The 20,468-nt window shown below is 36.6% G+C and overlaps 1 protein-coding gene across 3 annotated transcripts in view; it reads right to left on the bottom strand.

The window, feature by feature from the left end:
- Positions 1 to 20,468, bottom strand: part of SLC30A9 (solute carrier family 30 member 9) — a 79,880-nt gene that overhangs the window by 33,144 nt on the left and 26,268 nt on the right. For all 3 annotated transcript variants that reach the window (XM_078068555.1, XM_036076964.2, XM_036076965.2), the window contains exons 4-8: positions 19,777 to 19,876; positions 17,927 to 18,019; positions 17,472 to 17,554; positions 7,798 to 7,856; positions 1,253 to 1,320 (exon numbers count right to left, since the gene is read on the bottom strand). In XM_078068555.1, the coding sequence (XP_077924681.1) occupies positions 1,253 to 1,320; positions 7,798 to 7,856; positions 17,472 to 17,554; positions 17,927 to 18,019; positions 19,777 to 19,876 (403 nt within the window). The remainder of the gene's footprint in view (positions 1 to 1,252; positions 1,321 to 7,797; positions 7,857 to 17,471; positions 17,555 to 17,926; positions 18,020 to 19,776; positions 19,877 to 20,468) is intronic.

Here is a 20,468-nt window from a genome sequence, read left to right as displayed (position 1 = left end):
TTTGTGAGCTTCAGACCCAACATATATTAGTATTTATTAAGGACCTGTTATGTACTAGGTATTACACTAAGCAGTTTACATATATTACATACATTCTTCCAATGAAGAAAGTTTTAATTGCTAACCTCACTTTACTGAAGAGAGGAATTAATGCCATTGACCAACTCCACTTGGGTGCCCTACAGGCAGATCACTCAAACTCAAAAATACACTCATCATTTCCTTTGCTGCCAGCCTGCCCCTCCTTCAAGTGCTCCTTCTCTCAATGATGATGCCATTATCTATCCAATTGTCCAAACCAGAAACCTGGGCCCACCCTTGACCATACCTCCTAAAACTTCTTGGACCTAAACATGTCTTTCCATCCCTACCTTCATTATCTCAGTTTAGTGCATCATCATCTCTTCTCTACATGACTGTACATGACATTCTCCAGTCTAGTGCCCCTCCAATCCTTAAAGATGAGAATTATGAATTGTATCTTTGTATTTCAAGACCCTACCACAATTCCTGACATGTCATATGTATATATTTTAGAAATAAACAAACTAATGAATTATGGAATTAATACTTTTAAATATCCTAAAATAGATTAATCAGCAAAAGAGAAAAAAGATAACAAAACAATAGGAATCAAGAAGACAGAAGGAAAAAGAAGAGGCACAAATATCAATTATGTTCCTCCAAGTTAAATGGGGAAAAACAAGAATATAGATATTCTTCAGTAGTTATGACCAGGTTGATTTAGTTACTCAAAAAATGATCTCAGCCAATTCACCTTTTTAAAAAAGACTTCTTTCAACTCCAATGAAAATAAAAGAATTTTCAGAGAGCAACTATTCTTACATCCTAACCACTCCAAAAATAGACCCAGCACAAGCATGGATATCTATGTGGACTCTTCCCTCATCATTTTACTGACAATATTAACAAAGCCTCATTCAACTTCCTTCTAATAACATGAACTTATAACCCTTTACCTAAATACCAAGTAATAAATTTTTACATTCATAGATATACACATTAAAAATAATATATTTCTTTTTTTTTTTTTTTGACAGAGAGAGTGAGCGTACAAACAGGGGAAGCAGCAGGCAGAGGAAGAAGCAGGCTCCCTGCTCAGCAGGGAGCCCGACATGGGGCTCGATCCCAGGACCCTGGGATCATGACCTGAGCCGAAGGCAGACGCTTAATCGTCTGAGCCACCCAGGCGTCCCAAAAATAATATATTTCTATTTTAAATGGTACTTACATGCAAATGGCAACCATCACCACTTTTCCTGGCCCTTTAAAAAAAACTGATGTCGTTCTGGACCGTGGCTATAAAAAAACAAACAAAAAAACACAGAAAAAATCTTTAAAATTTCCCAAACAGTTTAATGCTTATAAGTGATCTGACACACCAGAAAATATGTCCTCTATTAAACCCTCTGAACAACTAGATTTAGTTATTTGCTTTTTTCTCCAGAATCTCCACTTTAAAAAGTGAGAAGATAGAAATTGAGAGTACATATGAGTCCTTTTCCAAAACCTTAATTGTTTGTTTCCTTGTAAGTAATCTCCTGCCTATTGCCAGAAAAGATCTGAGTTGGTTACATAGAAACTAGGGATAAAGTGATAAAAATGTACTGAACTAAAATCGATATATTCTAAAATTTTTCCATTTCCTGAGCAACTTAACTTTTAAACAAGAAATGGCCAAAGCCAAGTTTGCTTCTCTAATTTAACTCCTTACTGCTCTTTAAATACCAAAGACCTCAAGTGATAATATGTTTAATTCCAAAACAGACCAAAAGAAACAAACCAAGTAAAGAAAACTATTTTTCTTGAGTTAAATGTAGTTTTGCTGTTCCTTCAATGTATACTTTCTACGTTTTTTCTCCTGCTCGTTCCTCTCCCTGGGATGCTATCATCATCTTCTACCACAATTTATCCAGCTTTTACTTATCCTATTCCATGTTAGGCCAACTGGCATTTTTCTATGTAAAGCCTTCCTTGGTCGGTCACAGAGAATAAATACTCACTCTGCTGCACATTTATTATTGAACTTTACCTTTCTATTAAAGTACTTCATATAATTCTGCCTTATGCAATTTATTCAAGAAATATTTATTGTGCAACTACTACATGCTTGGCATAATTCTAGATGCTCGGACCTGACAGTAAACAAAACAAGAGTCCTGCCTTCACTGATCTCACAATCTAGTCCAGGAAGATAGAAAATAAATCCATAAACAAAAATATAACATCAGATAATAATGAACATAACAAAATAAAACAGAACGGAGAGGATCATGTATGGGGGGAGGGTGTATGTGGAAAGGGTTATTTTAGCTAGAGTAGGAAAGAGGTTCAAAGATGAGAAGGCAGCAACCATGAAAAAATACGGAAGAATGGTTTCAGGCAAAGTATACATACAGCACATTTAAAGACTGTGGAACAGAAATAAGTTGGGTATATGGAAAGGACAAAATAAGGTTGGGTTGGTGTGGCTAAGAGCATTGAAAGCAAGGAATGGTAGGGGTTGAGGACAGAGAAGGAGGCAGGGACCACATTCCACAGGATTTTGGAAACTATGGTAAGGAGTATAACTCTTACTCTACTGGCAAAAAGTCACCATATGATTTTAAGCAGGTATTTGGTATAGTCAAATTTAGGTTTTACAAAGATATAGTTTAAAATGTAGAGAATAGGGATGCCTGGGTGGCTCAGTCAGTTAAGCGTGTGCCTTCGGCTCAGCTCGTGATCCCAGGGTCCTGGGATTGAGTCCCGTATCGGGCTCCCTGCTCAGCGGGGAGCCTGCTTCTCCCTCTGCCTGGTGCTCCCCCTGCTTGTGTGTTCTCTGTCTCTGACAAATAAATAAAAATAAATAAAATCTTTCAATAAAATGTAGAGGATAAATTATGGGGACAAAAGCAGAGGTGGAGAGAACAATTAGGAAGGTACTCCAGGTAAAGGATGGTGATGATTTAGACTAAGGTTTCAGTAAGAGGCATGGTGAGAAGCAAGTACACTAGGTATCTATCTTGGAGAAAATGCCAGTTGGACCTGCTAATGGGCTTTAAATATAAAAGGGTCTATAATGAATCTCCAATATTTGGAGATTGAGTAAATAAGCAGAGATTTTTTGCAGAAGAGATGAAGGAAGTGGAGGTATTAATGAAGTACAAGGAAAACCAGGAGAAAGACTATCTTGGGCTCCCAGAGAACAAGGTGTTCCAAGGAAAAGGAATACTTGCTACTGGTGGTGGACACCTGAATACTTCTTCCTTCTCAGATTTCCATGAGAAGAGATTCCTGCCCCCCCACCCCGCCCCGCGGCAATGGTGGCCTCCCCTCCTCCCCAGTGGCCCTCTGGAGGTTGACTAAGTTTAGTGAGGTAAATTTAGGAGAGAATGCTGGGCATGCTTATTAGCTCCCTCCTTTATTTTGGGAGTTGGTACAGATTCTTTTCTGTTCTTTCATGGCTCCATATTTGGGCAAGACAGGTAGAGTTGTCTGCAATTTACTGGGTAAGTCTAAATCAAAAGAGTCTTGGGCGCCTGGGTGGCTCAGTTGGTTGAGCGACTGCCTTCGGCTCAGGTCATGATCCTGGAGTCCCTGGATCGAGTCCCGCATCGGGCTCCCTGCTCAGCAGGGAGTCTGCTTCTCCCTCTGACCCTCCCCCCTCTCATGTGCTCTCTCTGTCTCATTCTCTCTCTCTCTCAAATAAATAAATAAAATCTTTAAAAAAAAAAAAAAGTCTTTAAGATCTAATGTACTGGCTTGGAACTCTGAGAAATAGATGAGGAAAACAAATAAGGAGTAAAATTTTAGGTTGTTACTGGGGTCATGACATGTAAGAGTTACTTCTTGGTAAGTCACCACAGCTTATGGCGGTTTTGTCCCCTTGCATACAGACGACAATAGCCTTGAAGAAGTAGAAACAGCCCTCACTGAGAGCTGTAAGACAGGCTGCTTGCTGTAGCTTACACTTGAATTCCATAGATACACCCTGGTTGGGTATTGCCAAGAAAGCTGAGGTGAGATTCCATATCAGGAATTAGGGGAGAAAAGTGCCTATTTAAATTTTTTCTCACTATTATAGTGTTTTGCAGTCAGGTCTGCAGACCAAGATTTTAAATAGCACCTCCTACATTCCCTGTGGACAAGAGAACACAAGAGGGAGCTTCTAGATTTTAAGTGTTAAGGCCAGCTCTTGACAAACAATGTGCAATTAGATGCCCCCAAATTCTGTTTTGAACTGCCCCCAGAGCTAAGACAAGATATTAGGCAGGAAGAAACCTTATCCACGATTTTACTTGAACTTAGATTTGCAAATTACAAATTCTGACCATGGCTCTAGATTTCTGAGTTCTATTGTTTATTGATTAATAAAAACCAGAGTATGTCTGTTTTATTATAATGAGAATGTGCTGTATCCTTTGGCTGAATAGAGAAAAACAAAACTCCAAAAAATTATTTTAGGAACAGTAAAAAAAAAAAATGCAGAGATAAATGAAAAGATGTTGTTTAAAGTGGAAGATGAGAAATCTTTCTTTAGAAGAAAGGTATGAGAACTTTTGGGATAAGTAAGACAGATAAGGAAGGAGAATGAGATCTTTAAAATTAGAATAGAATACTATAAGGAAAAAGAGACTCATGGAGCACAGATTGCTGATAAAAAATGATTACAGAAAAGGTGAAAACATGTTGGTATTCATGAGATCAGAAATAGTGACAAAGTCCAAGGAAAAGCAAGAGATCTACAAGGAGCCAGGATTCACAACCCCCTTGGGAAGCATCCTGTTAAAGTCACCCCTAAATCCCATTAATAAAAGCAATTGGAGAACTACCCCTTAGAAATCAGAATGGCCAATATGCTGGGAATTACTGAAACTGGAAGATGGGTATATCAAATATTTATTTTTTCTACTTTTGAATATATTTGAAATTTTTCATAATAAACAATTTTTTTAAAATATTGGAACAGGGTGCCTGGGTGGCTTAGTCGTTAAGTGTCTGCCTTCGGCTCAGGTCATGATTCCAGGGTCCTGGGATCGAGCTCTGCATTGTGCTCCCTCCTCAGCGGAAGGCCTGCTGCTCCCTCTCCCACTCCCCATGTTTGTGTTCCCTCTCTCACTGTGTCTCTCTCTGTCAAATAAATAAATAAAATCTTAACAAAAAAAAACAAAAAACAAAAACTGCTTCATGAACATCATACTTCAGGGGTCTGCAAACTTAAAAAAAATAAAAATAAAATATTGGAACAAAATTAGAAAATTTGGCAATATTTCAAAAAGGACTACCAGCAAAATCAGTGTAAAATACTCAAAGCACTACTTGCACTTCAAGGTTATAACGGCAAGTAGAGATAAAGGTACTTCTGATGCTCTAAAGGACTATCACAAATAAATTCAGAATTAGAATTCTAAGGAAAGGCACAAGAAAGTAGAAATGTATTAAAGGAGAAATGTATTAAAAGGACATTGAGAAATTAGATATCAGACAGTTAGATATTGTTCTGACGAGAGAATGCTTTTGGCAGACCCAGGACATAGTGAGTTCATATATATCACTACTAGAGCTCCCCTAATACATAGAAAAATACCAAAGAAAAACAAGTGTCTGGATCAGAAAAAAAAAAGTAAAGAACTTAATATTTAATTTAAAAATATTTAATATTTAACAGGACTAGCCCCATATATTTTAAAGAAGGAAAGCAGCCATCTTCAGTAGAAGAGTAAATGCTCCTTACAGAAATATGGGAACAGTAGAGGGAAATTAAAGTGTTATCCTATTACTACAAAAAAAAGAGTGTAATAGAAACAAATTCTAGGGGTGCCTGGGTGGCTCAGTCGGTGAAAAGCGTCTGCCTTCGGCTCAGGTCATGATCTCAGGGTCCTGGGATCGAGCCCCACGTCCGGCTCCTGCTCAGAAGGGGGTCTGCTTCTCCCTCTCCCTCTGCCCCTAATCATGTTCTCTCTTTCTTGCTCACTCTAATAAATAAATAAATAAATAAAATGTTAAAAAAAAAAAAAAGAAATTCCATTCAAACCCTGGAATGTTTCAAGGTTGACAAGTATGAATCCTCAAAAGGCTTCTAGTGACACTGATTTCAGAAGTCAGCAGCTACTCTCAAACATCCAGTGACAATGATCCTCCATGTGAAACAGATCTAACACCTAGGAACAGATCTTCCCAGGAGGCTGGTCTCACCAGCCTAAGTTATTCCACAGCTGCCAGGGCACCAAAGTGAAAAGGATGGCTCATGAGGCAGACAAGGACTCCACCAATGGAATGCCAGAAACACAAAATTCAAATGGGAAATGGAAATTACGGAGTTTTGAATATAATGAATGGAAAAGAAAAGAACATCAAATAAAATATGACTATAGTTGTCATCATTGCCAACCTAAATTTTGCCAAAAGGGAGCAAGGTCTCAAATGTAACTCAGAAGAAAGGAGACAATTTGCACAGCTAGCCTTTTCTCCAGATAGGACATTCACTTCTTGACAGGAGATACTTCCCAATTAGGTTTAAATGCAACGGTGACTCTGGACATGACTACTTGGTATGTTGGAGGTATTGGTGACTTTGATAAGAGCCATTCAGTGGAGTGGTGGGGATGAAAGCCCAAATGAAGAGGATTCAGAAGAGAATAAGAGGTAGGATAATAGAAGTAAACTTTCTATACTAGTCCCAATATTAATTTCCTTCTAATAGGAAGTAGATAAGTTATTAAATCTGGTGATGGAAAGGGAGGTACTATTATCAATTACATCTATTTTTTTCAGTGAAAGATGAAGCAAGGTCATCAGCTGAAGAGTAAGGCTGTAGGAAGTTTGGGAAGAGAGGAAAAGTATGCAACAGCTATCTCAGAGAGAGACTGAATGCACTATGGAAGTTCAGTAAGACTGTCAAATAGCATCGTGTCTGCTGGTTTTATATATACTCATATAATATGAAAAAAAGAATCAGAATGGCTGTGTAATTTTCTCCTCCAAGGGCTAAACTTTTTGAGTACAAGCAGAGAAGTGGCAGTTTGAATATTTAATCAGGGTTAGAAGTAGAAGAGAGGACAAAGGAAATTAAAGGTGTTTATGAGAGCTGAATTTTGCTAAAAACCTAAGAAAATAAGTCTTCTCCCTTACCTCTATCCATACACCTATGGTTTATAACACTGTTATGAATTTTTTTTAATTTGTTATTGTGATGTTAATCACCATACATTACATCATTAGTTTTTGATGTAGTGTTCCATGATTCATTGTTTGCATATAACACCCAGTGCTCCATGCAGAACGTGCCCTCTTTAATACCCATCACCAGGCTAACCCATCCTCCCATCCCCCCTCCCCTCTAGAACCCTCAGTTTGTTTTTCAGAGTCCATCGTCTCTCATGGTTCGTCTCCCCCTCCGATTCCCCCCCCTTCATTCTTCCCCTCCTGCTATCTTTTTCTTTTCTTAACATATATTGCATTATTTGTTTCAGAGGTACAGATCTGTGATTCAACAGTCTTGCACAATTCACAGCACTCACCATAGCACATACCCTCCCCAATGTCTATCAGCCAGCCACCCCATCCCTCCCACCCCCCCAACACTGTTATGAATTTAAAGAGAAGTTGTCCCAGTTTTTTTTAATTTCAAGAAAACCAAACAGAGACAAACAGACTATATAATTTGTTAAGTTACAATGTGCTCAAGAAAATCTTGAATTATGATCAGACATGCTAAAATTTCACAATGGACTGATACTAAAATTTCACTGTGCAAAATATACACACGTAACATTATCAGAAAGATAATCTTACCTTGGTGTTTCCCAGGAAGTCTCTATATTCTCTTAATATTTTTTGGTTTCTAAATAGCCCTTTATAAGAAAAGAATTACAAAATACATTTAGCTCATACATATTCTATTAGTCACATTTTAGGGTAACACAATTATTCTCTTTGAGAATATGTTAAATATGTTCTACTGGCTATCAGCAAAAATATCAGATTATTATAAAAAATCTGGATCTGCAACTCAAATAAAAAATGGGCAAAGGACTAGAACAGACCTTTCTCCAAAGATGATATACAAATGGCCAACAAGCACATTAAAGGATGCTCATATCAAACTTATTATTGGAAAAATGCAGATTAAAACTACAACGAGGTATCACCTCACACCCATCAGAATGGCCATTATCCAAAAACCAAACCAAACCAAACCCAGAAAATAACAAGTGTTGGTGAGGATGTGGAGAAACTGAAAACCTTCTGTATACTGGTGGGACTGTAAAATGGTGCAACCGCCATGGAAAGCAACATGGAGGGTTCCTCAAAAAATTAAACACTACCATATGATCTAGTAATCCCACTTGCAGGTATACATCAAAAAAAAAAAAAAAAAAGGAAAGAAAGAAAGACAAAGAAAAAGAAAAGCAAGCAAGCAAGCAGGGTCTCAAAGAAATATTTACATACCCATATTCAGAGCACCACTATTCAGAATAGTCAAGAAGTGAAAGCATCCGAAATGTCCATGGATAAACAAAATGCAGTATATGCATACAATGAAATATTATTCAAACTTAAAAAGGAAATTCTGGCACACAGATGAACCTTGAGGACATTAAGCTATGTGAGATAACGCAGTTAAAAAGACAAATTTTGTATGATTCTATTTATATGAGGTATCTATAGCAGTCAAATTCATAGAAACAGAAAGTAGGAGACTGGTTACCAAGGGCTATAGGTACGGGAAAAGGGGAACCACTGGGTAACAGAGTTTCAGTTTTACATGATGAAAAAGTTCTGGGAAAAAATTTTCTGAATATCTGTTTCATAACAATGTGAATATACTTAACAATTCTCTAAAAATGATAAATTCTGTTGTGTTTTTTTAACACAATAAAAAAAAGGCAGGGAGAAATCTAGATTTGCAATGAGAGAAAGGCACTTTTTAAAATATTTATTTGTTGGGGCGCCTGGGTGGCTCAGTCTTTAAGCGTCTGCCTTCGCCTCAGGTCATGATCCCAGGGTCCTGGAATCCAGCCCCACATCGGGCTCCCTGCTCTGCGGGAGGCCTGCTTCTCCCTCTCCCACTCCCCCTGCTTGTGTTCCCTCTCTTGCTGTCTCTCTCTCTCTCAAAAAAACAAATAAATAAATCTTTAAAAAAATAAAATATTTATTTGTTTATTTATTTTAGAGGGTGGAGATAGGCAGGGGCAGAAGGAGAGAAAGAATCTTAAGCAGGCTCCAGGCCTAGTGCAGAGCCTGAGGCGGGGCTTGATCTCACAACCCAGAGATCATGACCTGAGCTGAAATCTAGAGTTGGACACTTAACCAACTGAGCCACCCAGGCATGAGAAAGGTACTTTGATATAAGGTCTCTTTCTTCTCAATACTATCTAAAAATATGAGTTACTTAATCCTAATAAAAGAACCAAGTCTTCATTTTTTAGCTCAAGGTTTAAAAATACAAGAAAAACAAATTTCTATTATTTTCTCAAATTGTGTTTAAATATTTCCTTTAAAGTATGTACAGCCTATTCATGGTATCATTATTTTAATAGCATAAGATTGGAAACAACCTGTGGGGGGAATGATTGAGTAAACTATGGTGTACCCCCAAAAATGGAGTATTATAAAAGGAATGAAGAAATGTCTCTATTTACTGCTGTAGAATGGTCCTCAGGACATAACGTCAATAAAAAAAGAAAAGACAGAAAGTATACCTTATTTATGAAAGGGGAGCAGGGGGGGAGGGTTAATACCAGTATATATGCTATTTCATAATATATTTTTTTAATGGAAAAAATAACTCCAAAACTAATTTTTTAAATAGTTACTGATGTGAGAAGGAGGAATAAGGTAGAAAAGATAAGGATAGAAACTAAATTTCTCTGAAGGTTTTGTCTGGTAGATGTGACTTTGGAATCATGTAAATATTTTATAAAATTATAAAATAAAAATCAAAATTATTTCTAAAAATCTAAAGCAAAATAAACAAATGAACCTAATTTTACATCTATTTTATGGTTTATCCATGCAGACAGAAATTTCAAGTGAATTTAAAACAAAGAAATATAACTATACATCCCTAGTGGAATATATACTAAAGACAAAAAGAAAAGTCAAGAAAACTTAAATCATCCTGATGGCAATAATATTGGTATTACTATTTTGAAACTACACTGTAAGAATAAACCAAAATTGTAATTAATTATACTAATGGATTAAGAAATAAGATTTTCAGGGACTCCTGGGTGGCTCAGTCGTTAAGCGTCTGCCTTCGGCTCAGGTCATGATCCCAGGGTCCTGGGATTGAGCCCCGCATCGGGCTCCCTGCTCTGCGGGAAGCCTGCTTCTCCCTCTCCCACTCCCCCTGCTTGTGTTCCCTCTCTTGCTGCCTCTCAAATAAAAAAAAAAGAAAGAAAGAAGATTTTCAGTGTAAGAAAAGAGTTACAAAACACAACAAAGAAAAAAAATTAAGTTTTTCAGAATAGCCTGTATATCTTCTCTCTTAAGAAAAATGAAGTATTTCCTATTACTGTCCACTGGAAAGACCTTAAAAATATGCCAACCTATTAAAAATGAGTACCCCTGGGGCACGTGGATGGCTCAGTCAGTTAAGCATCCAACTCTTGATTTCTGCTCAGGTCATGATCTTGGGGTGATGAGATCGAGCCCTGCATCAGGCTCCATGGTGGGCATAGAGGCTGCTTGGGATTCTCTTTCTCCCTCTCCCTTTGCCCCTCCACACCTCTCTCTCTCTCTCAAAAAAAAAAAGTATCCCTAATGCTAATACCCCGAGTACAATCTCTCAATTTTATTTACCACTAAAAAGAAATGGGGTTCCTTTCAGAGATGGGTAATGCCCAGTCTGGGGCAGGACATATACAAGATAAACCTGAAACATCTTATTGTACCTAAAAGCAAGGATGCTACAATACTAGGGTTATGACAAAGGGACTTCAGAACCAACTTGAGGTGCTTCCATTGGCCAAAAATGGGACAATTTGAGCCCCACTACTTTGCCTATTTTGTTCCTTCCTTCCTAGCATGTCTCCTCCACCCTCTTTCCCTTCTCCTTGATCACCTTCCTATCTCATTGCTCCCCCTCTTTATACTGAACTCCCATGCTCTCAAGAAACTCTCTCTGCCCCTTTTCTTCCTATATTACTGACCATAATTGTCTCTCAATTTCCACTTAGAAATTTAACCAACTCATCAAGGGAAGGTAATACTGTCACCTTTAAGCTTTAGAAATATACAGCATTTAGAAATACAGTTAAAAAATTCAGATTCTCCTAAATAAAGCCTGACTGTCAAACAAAACTATGTGTACATTTTTCTCAGATACTGGCACCTCTATCTCTATTTTAATCCCGCCACGTTATATCTGTTCCCCAAAGTAACCAGAACTATAACTGCAACGCAAGCATCTAAATTCCCCAATGCAATCTGCCCTATTGGAACAACATTTGGTCATATCCTGTATTAGCATCTCTATTACCTAAAAGAACCCAATGGAAGCCTTTAACTGAATAGTGATACCAAAATTCTGAAGCTACCTGACCCTAATATATATTTCTTTTACTGAAATATTTCACCCCTGTGGATTTAACTGCAGCTCTCTTTAGCATATCTGTGAATATAAAGATAATCAATCAACAACTGTTTGCTTCTTCTGAGAGGCCAAAACCCCACAGATACCAGGATTCACTGATTCTCTTTATTACTTTCAAAATGCTAAACTAATGATTTAAAGGATGTGGATTCTGCAAAAAAATCTACACTTGCTCAACATGCAGATGACTTAATATTATATTGCAGGCCTACTAGAACCTCAAATATATTCCTTACTCCTCCTGACTGGATTAGTTGGAAAGAGACAAAATGTTTTCAATTTTGTCAAGAAAAGTAATAATCAGCAGAAGGTCACTCATTTTCTTTGCCTGAATTCAAACTATCCAAAACCATCCTAGATTTTCAACCAAGGTGCAACTGAGAGGATATTAAGACCGACGACAGATTACTATAGGCAGTGCTTAGTGAACTTTCTAAAACAGTTCAACTACCACTATCATATAAACTAAAACAAATACCTGTTTTTTAGAGATATAGACTGAAATATTTAAAGATGAAATGGACTGGTTTCAAAGTAATTTAGTAGAGTGAGGGTAAGGGAGCTATAGATAAAACAAGATTGGCCATGTGTTGATAATTGGATTCTTGAGGGGTTGTTATACTTTCCTCTGTACTTCTAAGTTTGAAATATCCCCACTGATGGGGGAGAATGAAACAAAATGTGAAGAAAGAACATTAGAAAATATTCAGAACAAAAACCCGCAACAAAGTAGGGACAGAGGGAACATATCTCAACATCATAAAGGTCATGTATGAAAGACCCACAGCTAATATCATCCTCAATGGGGAAAAACTGAGAGCTTTTCCTCTAAGTCAGGAACAAGACGGGAATGTCCACTCTCACCATTGTTAAACATCGTACTGGAAGTCCTAGCCTCAGCAACCATACAACAAAAAGAAATGAAAGGCATCCTGGGGCGCCCAGGTGGCTCAGTCAGTTAAGCATCCGACTCTTGCTTTTGGCTCAGGTCATGATCTCAGGGTTATGATATTGAGCCTCACATTGGGCTCCATGCTGGGTGTGGAATCTGCTTAGGAATCTCTCTCTCTCTCTCTCTCTCTCTCTCCCCCACTCCCTCTTCCCTGCCCCACTCTCTCCCTCACTAGAAAAAAAAAAAAAGGAAATAAAAGGCATCCAAATCAGTAAGGAAGAAGTCAAATTTTCACAATTCACAAATAACATGATACTCTATGTAGAAAACCCAAAAGACTCCACCAAAATATTGCTAGAACTGATACACAAACTCAGCAAAGTCACAGGATACAAAATCAACATACAGAAATCTGTTGCATTTCTATACACCAAAAATAAAGCAGCAGAAAGAGAAATCAAGGAATTGATTCCATTTACAATTGCACCAAAAACCATAAGATACCTAAGAATAAACCTAACCAAAGAGGTAAAAGGTCTGTACTCTGAAAACTATAGAATATTTATGAAAAAAATTGAAGAGGACACAGAGAAATGGAAAAACATTCCATGTTCATGGATTGGAAGAACAAACATTGTTAAAATGTCTATACTACCCAAAGCAATCTACACATTTAATGCAACCCCTATCAAAATACCACCAGCATTTTTCACAGAGCTAGGACAAACAATCCTAAAATTTGTATGGAACCACAAAAGACCCCAAATAGCCAAAGCAATCTTGAAAAGCAAAGCTGGAAGCATCACAATTCCGGACTTCATGCTATATTACGAAGCTATAGTCATCAAGACAGTATGGTACTGGCACAAAAACAGACACATAGATCAATGAAACAGAATAGAAAACCCAGAAATGGGTCCACAACGATATGGTCAACTAATCTTTGAGGGGTGCCTGGGTGGCTCAGTCATTAAGCGTCTGCCTTTGGCTCAGGTCAAGCTCCCAGGGTCCTGGGATCGAGCCCCGCGTCAGGCTCCCTGCTCCACGGGAAGCCTGCTTCTCCGTCTCCCACTCCCCCTGCTTGTGTTCCCTCTCTCGCTATCTCTCTCTCTGTCAAAAAATAAGTAAAATCTTAAAAAAAAACAAAAACAAAAACTAATCTTTGACAAAGCAGGAAAGAATATCAATGAAAACAAGACCATCTCTTCAACCCATTGGTGTTGGGAAAACTGGACAGCCACATGCAGAATGAAACTGGACCACTTTCTTACACCATACACAAAAATAAATTCAAAATGGATGAAAGATCTAAATGTGAGGCAGGAAACCAACAAAATCCTAGAGGAGAACAAAGGCAGCAAACTCTTTGACCTCAGCCATGGCAACTTCTTACTAGACATGTCTCCAGAGGCAAGGAAAACAAAAGCAAAAATGAACTACTGGGACTTCATCAAGATAAAAAGCTTCTGCACAGCTAAGGAAACAACAAAACTAAAAGGTAACCTACAGAATGGCAGAAGATATTTGCAAATGACATATCCAATAAAGGGTTAATATCCAAAATCTATAAAGAACTTATCAAACTCAACACCCCAAAAAACAAATAAGCCAGGTAAAAAGTGGGATAGACATTTTCCCAAATAAGACATACAGATAGCCAACAGACCCTGAAAAGATGCTCAACATCACTGATCATCAGGGAAATACAAATCAAAACCACCATGAGATACCACCTCACACTAATGGCTAAAATTAACAACCCAGGAAACAACAGATGGTGAGAATGCAGAGAGAGGGGAACCCTCTTACACTGCTGGGGGAAATGCAAACTGGTGTAGCCACTCTGGAAAACAGTACAGAGGTTCCTCAAAAAGTTAAAAATAGAGCTACCCTACCACCCAGCAATTGTACTACTAGGTATTTACCCAAAGGGTACAAAAATACTGATTCAAAGAAGCATACGCACCCCATTATTTACAGCAGCACTCTCAACAATAGCCAAATTATGGAAAGAGCCCAAATGTCCATCGACTGATGAATGGATAAAGAAAATGTGGTGTATATATATACAATGGAGTATTACTCATCCATCAAAAAGAATGAAATCTTGCCATTTGCAACGATGTGGATGGAGCCAGAGTATTATGCTAAGCAAAATAAGTCAGTCAAAGAAAAACAAATACTATATGATTTCACTCATATGTGGAATTTAAGAAACAAAACAGATGAACATGGGGGAAGGGAACAACAACAACAAAAAAAAGAAAGGGAGGCAAACTATAAGAGACTCTTAACTATAAAGAACAAATTGAGGGCTGATGGAGGGGAGGTGGGCACAGGATGGGCTAAATGGGTGATGGGTATTAAGGAGGACACTTGTGATGAGCACTTGGTGTTATATGTAAGTGATGAGTCACTAAATTCTACTCCTGAAACCAATATTACACTATATGTCAACTAACTGGAATTTAAATAAAAACTTGAAACAAAGATAAAATTTAAAAAATAAATAAAAAGTAGGTAACTCAAAAAAAAAAAAAAGAAAATATTCAGAACATACACAATTAAGAATTAAAATCTATCAAAAACTCATGAAAATCAATTTAAGAAGACACACAATGTAATAGAAGACGAGTAAAGGGTATAAAAATTATCACAGAAGAATTAAGAAAAACAAATAAACATATTAAAAGATAACCAACCTCAGTAATATCAGAGAAACTCAAAAAAAAATTTTTTTTTTTAGAGGGACTGGTTCTTTATTTCAAAAAGACACTTGTCAATTTTCAGTATCAAAACAGTTTGCACTATTGGTTTCTCTCTCCCAATCGGCCCCCAGAGAGCACACCAAAGGAGAGTGCATTTTAAGCCAATAAGCTGCAGGATGCACACCTAACAGGCCTCACAGAAACCTCACCAAAAAGGGGAATTGGGGAGGGAAGGAAACTTTAAAAGATCAGCACACTGTCAGCCCACAGACTGTAGAGAGTTCTCAGCCAGACAGGGTGGCCAATGTGCCCCAACTCTTAAAGAAGCAAAGTTTCAAAATAATATAAAATTTAAAAACAGTTTTGTACATAATCTATTCAAGATTTCTCCAGTACTAACTGATACAAAGCACGAGATCGCACTTTAGAGACAGCAGCTTCGGACCCAGCAAAGGGTGATGAGATGGGAGTTTGTTTCATATGGCTAAATCAGTGGCAAACACATAATTTTCTTTTTTTCCTTCAAGGAGGCAGGAGAGAAAATAAGCGGTCACCTCAACATAAGGGAAACACGATCCATTCTGTGGGCAGTTAGGGTAAAGATAGGATAAGGATTTGGTCTCAGATAGAGGTCTCACCACCTTAATTTAGAGAAACTCAAAATTAAAGATACCATCTGTTGCCCATCAAATACACAAGAAAGTTAAAACAATGGCAATATCCAGCATTGTCAAGGGCATGAGGAAATAGTCACCCTCATACACTATAAGTGTAAATGTAAACTGGCACTATATTCCTTTGGAGAATATTCTACCAAATTTTAAAATGCCCATGTCCTTTGACCCTGAAATACTACTAGCATTTTATCCCATGTATTTGTAATAAGAGCATAATATATTATTGTATATTTAAGAAATATGACATTCACTAATGTGTTCTTTGTAAAGGTAAAAAAAAATTGGAGAACATAAAGCTTATTACATCCATACAATGGAATACTATGCAGTTGTTAAAAAAGAATGAGTGAGAGGTAGATTTCTATATGTAGACATGGAAATATGTTTATGGTTACACTGGTAAGTATAAAGAACAAGATGCAAAACAATAGGAATAGTGTCACCCCATTTATGTTTAAGTGAAAAAAATGTATGTATATAAATTTGAAAATGCATCAGAAATATTCTGGATAGATGCATCCCAAACTGCCAGCAACAGTTATCTATAGGAAGTAAAATGAGATGGTAACTAGAGAGAATGAAAGGAGACTTTTTATTCTTTATATTTTTGTATTCTTTTTTAAATCACAAGGGTGCATCACTTTTGTCATTAGTGAATACATAAATATATATAAATCAAAGAATTATCTAAATTATATTTCACAAAATCCTGAATCCTAATTCTATAAAGGTGGCTTTGTCACTCAACTATTGGATTGTTAAATGCCCTGAAAGTCTTATTCGCAACTAAATCTCAAGCATCAAGCACAGCTTCTGGTTCACAGTAAATGTTTGGTAAGTATCTGCTGAATGAATTAGTTAAGGTAGAAATGGGGGCGGGGAGCACCTGGATGGCTCAGTCAGTTAGGCATCCAAGTTTTGGTTTCAGCTCAGGTCATGATCTCATGGGTCACAGATCAGCCTGGCGTCTCTGCGTTCAGCAGGGAGTCTGCTTCTCTCTCTCTCCCTTTCCCTCTGCCCCTCCCCCGACTCATGCGACTCTCTCTGGAATAAATCTTTAAAAAAAAAAAAAAGTAAAGTAGAAATGGGGAAACTGAATTAACAGACTTTTCTGTAAGAAAGCACTACTACTTTTAGAACAAGTATAATCTTCAAATCAGACCATAAATTATAATATTCATATATCTTTTAATAAACCACCAACCAGCTTTGTTTCCTATTTAAAGAGCTATGGAGGAGAAAACCAAAAAAAATAGATACTGTTTTTATTTTTATATATTTTTTTAAGATTTTATTTGTGAGAGAGCAAGTGCACACGCCCACAAGCAGGGGGAGTGGCAGGCAGAGGGAGAAGCAGGCTCCAGGACTTGATCCCAGGACCCTGAGATCATGACCTGAGCCGAAGCCACTCAGGCGTCCTGATACTGTTTTTAAAAAGTAACTGAATCCCAAAGTGGCAACTGGTATTTGCTAGAACCAACAGAGCCAAAGCCAAGAGGCATGCAACTACTAGGGAGTGTAATTATTAAAGGCCCAAGTTTTACCTACAAGTTACTTTTCAATTAACTCCAATTTAAATTGAATATACTTACTTTCTCTGTATTCTATTTCTGCTTCCTTACGCAGTTTTTTCTCTCTGGCAAGAGCCTCAGGGCTTCCCCAAACTTCCAAAGATCTGTGCATACACACATGGCCATTAACAATGGACAATTTTAATGACTTTATTGTAATCATATTTAAATTGAGATGAACTGTAACTACATGAGAATCTTACAACAAAGCCTAAGGTCCTTTAGGAAAAATATAAAGCAGTCAAGAAATTTTTCTAAATTAAATCTAAACAGCAAGTAAATTCAACAGCAAATTTTCTTATAAATTATCACATAGTTTTAGTTAACTAGTACATACTAGTAATTCGCAGACAAGTTTGCAAAGATGAAAATACTCTGCTTTTAAATTATATCATTTAAAAACCTCTATCTAATATGGGTTTTTATTAATCCAAAATTTGGCTTGTACATTTATTCTAAAAGAAGTATGTTCTTACTTTGCCTCCACATCTGATCTCAGGTATACAGTAAAGGACTCGGTATCTTCATGAGGACTTCGTTGTCTGATTTTTCGAAGTTGTTCTAGATCACTGAAGAAAGAAAACATGCTGAATTTATTCAGAAAAGGTTCATACAGTTTTTGTTCTTTTCTTAGAAGGATTATTAGGGGTAGATAAAAGCCACTACCTAGATCCTGACCTTTAAAGGCTATACAGATCAGTTTAAGGCTTGAAAGATCAGTTTAAAGATGGCATTTCATTTTATACACAAAAATTGGTCTAGAGACAATGAAAAAATAACAATTATTCTTGATGCTCACTAAAAATACATAATATGTATTACATAATATGCAGAGATTCAACTCCTTCATCAGTGTTTGTATTTATCTGCTATGGACACCCCACTGCAATGTCTGATGTATGAAAAAAAAGTGGAAAAAACATGGATCAGAGTACCATCCCCTACTTAAGAATTTAAATTTAAAATTATAATTATAGTCATACTTGTTTATATCCAGATTAATACTAAATGGTGATACTAAATGGTAATACTGTTTATAGGTATCAAGTCATAAAGAGTATCTGTCAATTCTATGTTATTTATTTTCCATTCTCTTGAATTCTGAAAGGTTTATGTATTCATCAAGTCACTGCTCAACAGTCATTCTAAATTTGATCATTGTACTTCCTATGGAAATTTTATAAGAGTTATGAAAAGGCTTATAAATAAAAAGCTGGTATAAGTTCCAAGAACTTAAACTTGGGAGTTTATAGGGTACCTGGCTGGCTCAGTCAGTGGAGCATGTGACTCTTGATCTCGGGATTGTGGGTTTGAGCCCCACACTGGGTATGGAGATAACTTAAAAATAAAATCTTTAAAATAAATACAATACAATACAATAAGTCAACAACCAACCATCACATATTAGTAAAAAGTTTGGACAAGGTATCAAAGATATGTATTCTAACCCCCTGATGCTGACTCAGTAAATGAGCTGGGTCATCACTAACATCTTTACTATGTTTCCTGGCCTACAATGTGGAGACAGCAATACCTAATCTACTTAATTCACAAAATTTTTGTGAGAACTACATGAAATACTCCATGTGAAACAGGACATTGTTTTACATCAATGTCACAACTGGTTGTTAATAGTTGTGAAAGTTATAAAACTGATTATAAGAATTCTTATTTCTTGATAATATACAATAGAGGATGTGACCAGGAGGGAAAGGGAAAAAAAAGGCTAAATCTGATGACGAAATTGCCAAGAAATTTTCCATGTAATATGACTTTCTTAGGTAAACACAGAAAGGAAGGGGAAATTTTTAATTTGTGACAAATATCTCAACAAATCTCTATGATTACAAGAAAATTAATAACAAAAAGATACCAGAAAACAAAAATAATTTATGCTCAACAGAGTTGGAGTGTGAACATAAATGTAACTAAATTAATTACTCAACTCTGCTAGCCAAATAAACCCGTAACTTTAAAAAGTTAAACATACAAATATTCAAATATCTTATTGATAAGATATCTTATCTGCCACATATTAACATAGTAATAAAACTCCTAAGGTTCTTGTGTGATACAGACATTTTGAAGAACCTGCTTTTTTGAGTTTAAGATACCACGAAAGACTGCAATTGCTCACACTGAAGCAGAATTCAGTTTAATAAGCTAACAATTTTAACATTTTTTAAACTGAACAAATAGTTCTTCAATTTAGGAAGGAGTCATGGGAAAGTTTTCACATGGACAGTAGCAAGTAACACATTCTAAGAAATAAATGGTTATTTAGATTAGCTAGAACTACCACATTAAAAAAAACCAACTGCTGTACCTGGATTTAAGGCAGAACTCATTTATTGCTCTGACTCCAGTGATGAAATTATTCTGAGTGTACTTTGGTCCATATTCCCTCTTCTTAAGGACTGCTTTGACTAAATTCAAAAATATAAAAAAACATAAAAAATATGCACACTAGAAATCACATTAGAAGATGAACATATGCTGATACTTAGGGGGTTCACTAATGAATTTCATAGAAAATTGATGTTTTTCCTGATGCACTGAATGGCATCAGGAGAGTCTCCCAAGTGCAGAACAGGACAGAATTCCATTTGTCGCCATCTAGATTTTACCTCCATAGTCATCTGTAACTGATGCCAAAATGTCAATCCTTTGTCTAATGGACACCCTGTAGAGGTATTCCTGGTCTGTTTAAATTGTACCAATACAATATAAATTGTCTAGGGTCTAAAAATAGTAATAATAAATTGTCTAGGGTCTAAATGAAAATGAAGTTTCAATAAAAAAATTATATGCTCGTTGAATGTTTTTCAGACTGTAGGGTGAAACCAGCATTTCATAAAAAATGAAAATAGAAAGTGATCAAAGAGTACCACATACAGTGAATAAGTACTTTTTGTGAAAACTTTTGTTTCAGTTATATACAATAATGTATGTACATAGTAGGTCATTAGTATTTCTTATGGGAGTTGCAGTCAAAAAAGCCTGAAAGCTGCTGGACTA

Source organism: Halichoerus grypus, chromosome 3 (genome assembly GCF_964656455.1).
Source record: "Halichoerus grypus chromosome 3, mHalGry1.hap1.1, whole genome shotgun sequence".
Taxonomy (NCBI): Eukaryota; Metazoa; Chordata; class Mammalia; order Carnivora; family Phocidae; genus Halichoerus; species Halichoerus grypus.
Note: the sequence above shows the minus strand (reverse complement) of the source record. Positions and strands in the feature narration are given on the sequence as shown.